Here is an 8,364-nt window from a genome sequence, read left to right on the forward strand (position 1 = left end):
GGCGAAGGCGGTGTGGGCCTCTCCCGTCGGTTGCTGGGTTACTGCCCTCTGTAGAGTGCTTGTGTCTCTCCCTGCCCCGGCAAGAACTCAGAGCTCGCTCGGACGCGTGCAGAAAGTAGGTAAAAACATTGTCAGGGCTCCAGTTCTCATATTGGCTGCCTCTTAAAGGTGCTGTTTTGGGCTGATCAAACAATGCATCCTCCGTAGTTTAATTCTCGTAGTATTGTAAAGGACTTAGTGTCTGGGAAAGTTTCTTTGTAAATTTTAATTGGTGTAAATCTTGCTAAGAGTGTGCTTATTCAGACAGTCAGGGAAGAGCATGCATGCATGTGCAGAACCTTGCTAAAGAGAAAATCTTTAGCTTCTCCACTCACCCTTTTGTTTCTTCTTGGATTGATATGTTCGAACCAGGAAACCAGTAGTTTGATTCTTCTCCCCATCCGTCATAGATAGGATGAGGAGACCTGAGTAAAGATCGGTACTGTATGCCCATTACTGTAATGATCTTTGGCATCTGGACTACACTTACCATCTAACTGGCTTTAGTCTCTTCCACTTACTTTGAGTTTTGAAATAGAGCAACGTACAAAGATATTACAGTTGTAGATAAGTTACATAGTAAATGTTGAACGTGTTGATCTTGAATGTGTAATTTATCTCTTACAGGGGATATCTTGACAACATAACAGCAATTGGGCCCAGGACAGTTGGAAGTCCAGAAAATGAAGTTCTTGCAGTTAACTACCTCTTAGAACAAATTAGGGCAATAGAAAGAGAAAGCACAGATGCTCACAAGATATCTGTAGACATACAGAGGCCCACAGGCTCCTTCAGCATTGACTTTTTAGGAGGCTTTACTAGTTACTATGCAAACATAACCAATGTCGTAGTGAAGCTGGAACCCCGAAACGGAGCTCAGCATGCAGTGTTATCCAATTGTCACTTTGATTCCGTACCAAATACCCCGGGTAGGTCCACATGTTCGTTCTGCGTTTCTGTATATTACATGAGCCACAGGGCTTGGCTCGCTGTCTTCTCATACCAAGTAGCCTTATAGCCACATGCTAGAATACTGCATGTGTCAACTAGTCTGCTTGATTTCAGTGAGATTCAGTATTTAGAGTGACAGGTTGGTCCTATTAAAGTCAGGATTTCAATCTTGCTTTCTGGTAGGCAGCAAATTACAGATAGTGTATTTGGATTTCTAGAAAGTTTGGTTTTATCTGCCTTCCTTGTAATTCACTGCTTATGCGTGTAGTTCATGTGCTGCTTCCACCTGTCATTCAGATCTTTCCGTACTTCTGCACTGATTTAATCCTGGCTTTCCTTTCACAGGATGCTTTGTGCCAGAGACTGTTCCCACCCCCCACTAACCAGTCTCTGTTTTCCCCTCCCTTTGCTGGTATTGTACTTCATCTCAAATTTTTAGTGTGATATCCTTAAGCTAGGCCACTTTTTTTTTTTTCCTTTCTGCATTCAGAGCTTCTGTCTCAAAAGACTGTAGTGATCAAAGATTAAGGTACTGTTGCCTTGGTAGTGTGTACATCTCTCTCGCTGCTACTTTCACTGTCACTGTTGCATACTCTCTTCTTATTGTCCCTCTACATTTTTATAAATCTAATCATGTTAAATAATTATTGCAGCAAGGGTGTAAACAGCTTTGTAAATACATGGGTTTGACAGTGCCAGGAAGGTAGGGAACTGAAAACCACACCAAAACATTTGCTGTAACACTCAGGTGTGTGGCTGTTACTGCAGTTGAAAAATACGTACAGATTTCAGTCGCCAGCAGCGCAGCTTTTACTGAAGTTTCTTCATTTATACCCCACGTGATACTTTATTTTGGGGGGTAAACCTTCTGTTCTTTAGCACATGCAAATAGTCTTCATTATTGAGGAAACAGTTGAGTATTAGCTAGAGAAACAAAGCACTTGCCATACTCTTTGTGCCTTTTTTTCTGTCCACAAATAGTATACAGAACTTCTCTTTCTCTTCAATCATATTTAGGCAAGATGAGTTTCCAAATTAAGCTTAATAACTGCATGATTATTATACCTGCTCTGTGATTTTAGGAACTGCAGAGATGCTAATTACTGTATTTATAGTCTAAATATGTCTGCCTAGACTTAGAATACTTCACAAGCATAATACAGGGATTGTTGAAAACTGTCTTTAAATTGATGCTCTGTGTAAATTGTGTGTTCGCTTCTATGGGTTGTAACACAAGATTATGACTACATCAGCTACTTTCTTTACAGTTACTTAGTGAAGTACTTCACCAACCTTTCACAGAGGTGCCAAAAATATTAGTGATTTGTATAGGATTATACAGAATCTGTGGAGGAGCTAGAAATCGGCCAGTATGCTTGCCCTTAATCACAAAGCAGCCTAGTCCTTTACTACAACAGTGAGGAACTGCTCTGTCTTTCGTTTTCTTAGTGTGAAACTTGCACATGACCTAAGCAAGAACCTTTTGTTTTCTGTTCTGTATTTCTGTAAGTTACTTGCTTACAGCTTTTTTACATTACCAAAAATGTGTTATTTAACTAGAATCAGCAGGACTCAGTGATCAATGAGTAATATATTTGAAAAACAGATAATAAAACATAATCTGCTGTTGATGCTTATGCATACAAAATGAGTAAAGCAAAACTGGGTAAACCATTAGTGCTTCAATGTTACAAAGCTTGATTTCCTTGTGAAGGAAAAACATAAGCTGTAAACTCCTGAAACATGTCTTTTGTTCTAATGGTACTAATTTTCAGTTTATGGCGTATTTGATTCTTTTCTAATAAACTTGAAGGCAGAAACATCCTTGAAATTACCATTGCAGGTGTAGCTGATAATGTGGTTTTCTTAGGTTACTGATATTTGCCTTAAAATCTGTTTTAACCTGTGGTCAGTTTTGCTGTAGATGAAGTATTTGAGGATGATACTTTCTCTGTGAGCTTGTGTCATAGTCTGTGGCCACATGGCTGCTTTAATCAGATGTAAATCTGTATGTCTGTTGAAATGAATAACTTTTCTTTTTCTTAGCTTCACAGCACAACAGATTGTTAATCTCGCTGAAAACTATAATCACTTCTCTGCTGAGTTTTCAACACTGCATAAGTTAGATAAAAGAACTCAGTGTGGCTAAGAGTAGACTACTGATAAATTTGGGTAGCAATACAATCAGGGCTTTAAATCAGATATTTTTGGGGGGCTTTCCAAAAAGCTTTTGGCAGAACAAGGCATTAATGTCTGAGAAATAGATTAGAAAACAGTGTATTGGAAAGATTTTGGTTTTATTTATTTATTTATTCTAAAGTACTTCCCTACAATAAGCTAAGGCTAAAATGTAGACTGAGATTTGTGTTTGTATCGGGAATATGCCCTTTTCACGGAAGGGGCAGATATGTCTAAATTTTGCCAAGTTGCAAGCTTTGGAAAAGCTGCTTTTTTAATGTGTAAATCAAACAGTTTTAGCGGCTGTTGAGTCTGCCCTAATAGCATGCTGAGGCCTAACCACACTGTCTTTGTCATCTCAATGCGTGTCGGCATCATATATGCAACCCAGGCCTAAAGGAATGAGGTTAAATTTCTCTGTTTGCTCCCAAATTTTATTGATTAGAGTGGGGTAGGGAGATGCTACAGCTTGCACCAAAGTGAGGGAAATGGGGCAGTGGGAGACCTTGGCTAAAAGATGGATGCTTAATCAAGATAAAAAAATGGCAGGGCATGGGAGGAGGTGAGAGGAAGTGTAATTGTAGCAGTGTAGAATGCTTTAAGGTGACTTGTGTGGGAATGTTTAGTTTTTGAAATTTGAGTGTGCTGTAAGTGAAAGTTATGTCCTTGTTTATTCATATTGTTCTTAGAAAAATAGATAATGATCACTTTGCTTGCTTAGTAGCCTGGTTAGTCTACTTTTTTTTTAACAGTAGTATTGGATCTGATATCTTGTACTTCACTTGCTCAACTTTTGAACATTATTTTTCTTTCTGCTCTTGCTTTTAACTAGTATAGACACAGGGTAGAAGCAGTAGCAGAAAATATACTAAAGCTTGACATAATTGTACCTCAGTTAGATTAAGTGACTGAGATAGCATAAATCTTTTTTCTTCTCTGGTCTTTGTTGCAATTCTGTGTGTTTGTTGTAAACCATACTATTCTTCTGATTATTTTAAGGTGCCAGTGATGATGCTGTTAGCTGCGCAGTGATGCTTGAAATACTTAACACGCTTTCAAAATCATCAGAGCCCCTGCAGCATGCTGTCATATTCTTATTTAATGGTGCGGAAGAAAATATTTTGCAGGTGAGAATATGCCAGAATTATAAAATATACATCAAAGCTGTGTATTAAGACTCTGACAAAGGAAAGAGTAACTGCAGATATGGCTTGTATTTAATTTGTTGAAATATTAGTTAAATGCCAGTCTTAACATTCTGAGGAAAATGTATTTGTTTTCAAAGGGAAAAATATACTTCGATTAAGAATAGTGTCCATATTAATTTAATTAGAAGACTTGGATTATCTGTGTCTCTTTGTGTTGTAAGTGATCTGGCTGCCTTGTCCAATCTTGAGTTATCATACGTGATGGAAAATAACATTCAGGCTGGTCTGGAAGATAATTGATCTATATTTTTTATGTTTTCCCATCAAGGCTAGTCACGGCTTCATTACACAACATGAGTGGGCCAAGTCAATTAGAGCTTTTATTAACCTGGAGGCAGCAGGTGTAGGAGGAAAAGAACTTGTTTTTCAAACAGGTATGAGCTTGCATTGTGTCCAGTTTCTACACTAGGATAACTTGATAATAAACAATGTAGACTTGAAGGAGTATTGAAAGTGATGCATAAGCAAAAGACAGGAGAACCTCTGTGCCTCCTTCCCAACCCTGTGCAGCAAATAAGTTGCACTCCGTCTTTAGATACACGTAGGCTAAAGCACTGCCACAGAAGTTGCCTCATAGGTGGGAAGCCTGTGTAGAACAGAATTACAGAAGTTGTATTTCCCTTTTATACTCAAATCTGGTGTTCTCCTTATTACCTTGGTATCTCGTATATCTTGCGTACTCATACTTTCATATACTTCACTTAATTTTCACAGCAGTTCCTTCAAAATCTTTGCTGGGAAATGTTGGCATTAGAACTCCATCTGCTGCTCAGGAAGCAGCAAAACTTCTGTGTTCTGTAGGCTACACTTAAACTTCTGCTCCATCCTAGTTGGACCGCAGACTTCCTTCTACTGCTGGAGCTGCTTAATTGTTTACTTGCATTGAATACTTTAGTAGAGAGGCTTTTCTCTAACCAACAATTTTGAGGTGTGATACATAGATGATAAATTGGAAACTCTGCTAAAAGTTGTGACTTCTTCATTAGTGCTGAGTCTTTTTTGGGAGATGGCTTATGTACTCTGCCACTGAACACTCAAGGCACCAGTGGGTTTTTTTCCTCCCAAGTGTAACTAATTCTTTCTCTCAATGTGAGTCATTCAGCCAACACAAATGCACTTAGTATATACTCTGTGGGGCAACAGCGTTAAGACTCTAACGAGTTCCTTTGCATTATTTATTTATTACCATAAAGATACATACCTTAATGGAAGTTCAAAAAGTATTTGTTGTGAACTTTCTGCTCATCTTTTGTTAGGACCTGAGAATCCTTGGTTGGTACAAGCATATGTAGTTGCAGCCAAACATCCCTTTGCCTCTGTGGTGGCACAGGAAATATTTCAGAGTGGTATTATCCCAGCAGATACAGACTTCCGTATCTACAGGGACTTTGGCAATGTTCCAGGTATGTTATCAGAAGACATGTCAATATGCATCATGCAACCACTTATCTTAAGTTTATAACAAGGAGACTGTTCTGCAGTTCAGGACGTGAAGGTCCTCAAATTTGTTTTGACTTTCAGTTCGAGCAAATTTTCCTGCTTTTTTTTTAAGGCAAGAACATTTAGGTTTGGTTTGTCGTGTAAAAAAGTTTTTTGGAGACTGCTGTTTTCCAAAAAGAAACTACATGGTAGAAAAGTTTCCTGAAAATCAGGAAAACACTCCAGGAATTAACAGTACACTATTAAATATTCTGTTTTGAAATGTTTTGGTATTGATGCTAACAACCTGCTTGCAGGAATTAGATGTCTGTACCTAATGGATAAAGCAAAATAATCTTTTTTAAAGATAGTGACTTAGTAATTAATGCATTTTCATTACTTTTTTTTTTTCTGTCATAATCAAGCACAGGACAGCAGTTTTTGGTTTTGCTAATCTGTTTACGGTTTGCTATCCATTCTGCAGAGAATGACCAGTGGGGAAAAATGTGGAACACACGATGCAAACACAATTCAAAGGAATATAAACTGTAAAATCTTTGCTGTCTGGCACAGGTTGTCATTGGAGTTGCTTTCAAGAAAAGTGGTGTTTCCAAATTGATTCTTAGAACAAAACATGTTGGCATATTCTGAACGGTTCCAAAGTACGCTTCTAGCCTGAAAATAAAGTAGCTGATTTTGTACAATGTGTTCTTTATCTGTTCAGAATCATACCTGGATCATAAATGGTAAATGAGTTCTCACTGACCTCTGTTTTTCCTAAACTAATAGAAATGAAATAATTCAGTTAAAGAACTGGTTTGGTCCCTTTGTCCACTGGTAGAATAGAGGTCTGATTTGTTAAAACTCTGCAAAATTGTGAGGATTCAGATTGCAGACAACAGCTTTTTGCATATGCAGCTGAGGGGGGGTGTGTTTGGGATACACTGAATGTATAATTAATCTTGCAGGAAACCTTTTTTTCTTAATATTTTTTGTTTATTTTTACAAATTATTTTGACTTTTAAAAGTTTTCAGACTGGCTATTAGAAAAGCTGTTTACAAATTAGAAGTAAAATGAACACACCTTGTATTTTGAGGTGTTCCTATAGTCCCACACTGCTGCTTTTTATTACTTTTCAGCATGGATCTCTTGATGTTTTACCAGTAAGTGTTTGGAAAGCACCTTGTATGTCTTTCCTGAAGCTGAGATGATGAAGAATTTTCATATGTTTCTCCAGTAGAGATCAGTTTGTGTACAGATGTCATGCAAATCAACACATTAGAAAGGACAGATATTTTAAAATGTTTTTAAAGTGTCCTTTTTTAAATACACATGGAATCCCAGTTAGTCTTCCTTCTACAAAGCAGACTATTTTGTTCATATAAGGATAGTGAGTGGGCTACAAAGTAGAGCAACATTTTGTGTGAAATACATCTGAGGCTTTCACATGTTTGTTTTGAGGTTTTAGGTTTACGTGATTTCAAACATGCTTTTTCTCTCTCTGTAGGAATAGATTTGGCTTTTATTGAAAATGGCTACATTTATCATACAGAATATGACACATCAGACAGAATTTTAACAGATTCCATTCAGAGAGCAGGTTGGTATTTCAAGAGTTCGGTAATTTACTAAAGAGTAGTGTTGTAGCTGTTTTTTTCATTTTGCTGTAAGACTACCATCACAAGAAATTCATAATTTTAATTACACATTTAGAACATGCTAGACAGGTTCTGAAGAACAAAGAATTAGCTGAATGCATGTCTTCAAAATACAAAGGAAATATGTTTGGTCAACTTGGGAAGATAAACTTATCAGCATCGAGTGATGTTGATTTGAAAGTAACTGTGCAATCTAATGAAGGTTATAATCTAGCCATTGATACCTGGCTGTTCAGCGTTCTGCGTTCCTTTTCTCTCAGTAAGTCGCCTTATTGATTAATGTTCATCATGAGAAGCTTATGGTTAATTGGTGGCATAGAGACTGATTTGCCAACAGAGGTTTCTCTTTTAGAATGGATCTCAGTCAAACTTTTGTGGTAGCACACAGACTGGATAAACAGGATTTATTTTCTACTGACAGGTTGTGCTCATAGCAGGCTATTTGACAGACTGCAGTAAAGAAAATTACAGTAAGAGTAAGACCTTTAGTTTCCCCGGAAAAACGTAACATAATCCTAAATGTCTCCAGGATTTTGACTATTTCCCTCTTTAAGCTTATACAGAAGCCAACTTAGATGACCAGCATGAATAAGAGTTTTAAACGTTTTCTTGTGCGAATGCAGTTGCAAGACAGAAAGTAACACTTCGAAATTCCTGTTGGAAAGATGATTTTACTGGTCATGGTGGTTATGTAGAACATCTCTTGCTAAACGTATCGCAGCTAAAAAAAAAAAGACAAACTTTTCAGCCAGTCAGCACTTTTACAGGTCAAGCAAAAGCAAAATGAAAGTTGAGAACAATTGTTCTCCTTTGATTACATGTTTTGGCTGTACTGTGGGAAAGGAAAAGGTGGTCGGTACCTATAGGCTACAAAGGAAAATAGCCTCCTTGTCCCCTACCTTACAGTCAT

General features: G+C 37.5%; 1 protein-coding gene across 1 annotated transcript in view; it reads left to right on the forward strand.

Moving 5' to 3' along the window:
* ERMP1 (endoplasmic reticulum metallopeptidase 1) overlaps positions 1-8,364 on the forward strand; it is a 20,397-nt gene that overhangs the window by 1,544 nt on the left and 10,489 nt on the right. The window contains exons 2-7 of the mRNA XM_009333556.1: positions 8-115; positions 667-968; positions 4,168-4,295; positions 4,645-4,750; positions 5,633-5,779; positions 7,304-7,396. Coding sequence (XP_009331831.1) covers positions 8-115; positions 667-968; positions 4,168-4,295; positions 4,645-4,750; positions 5,633-5,779; positions 7,304-7,396 — 884 coding nt within the window. The remainder of the gene's footprint in view (positions 1-7; positions 116-666; positions 969-4,167; positions 4,296-4,644; positions 4,751-5,632; positions 5,780-7,303; positions 7,397-8,364) is intronic.

Source organism: Pygoscelis adeliae, unplaced genomic scaffold, assembly GCF_000699105.1.
Source record: "Pygoscelis adeliae isolate BGI_AS28 unplaced genomic scaffold, ASM69910v1 Scaffold501, whole genome shotgun sequence".
NCBI lineage: Eukaryota > Metazoa > Chordata > Aves > Sphenisciformes > Spheniscidae > Pygoscelis > Pygoscelis adeliae.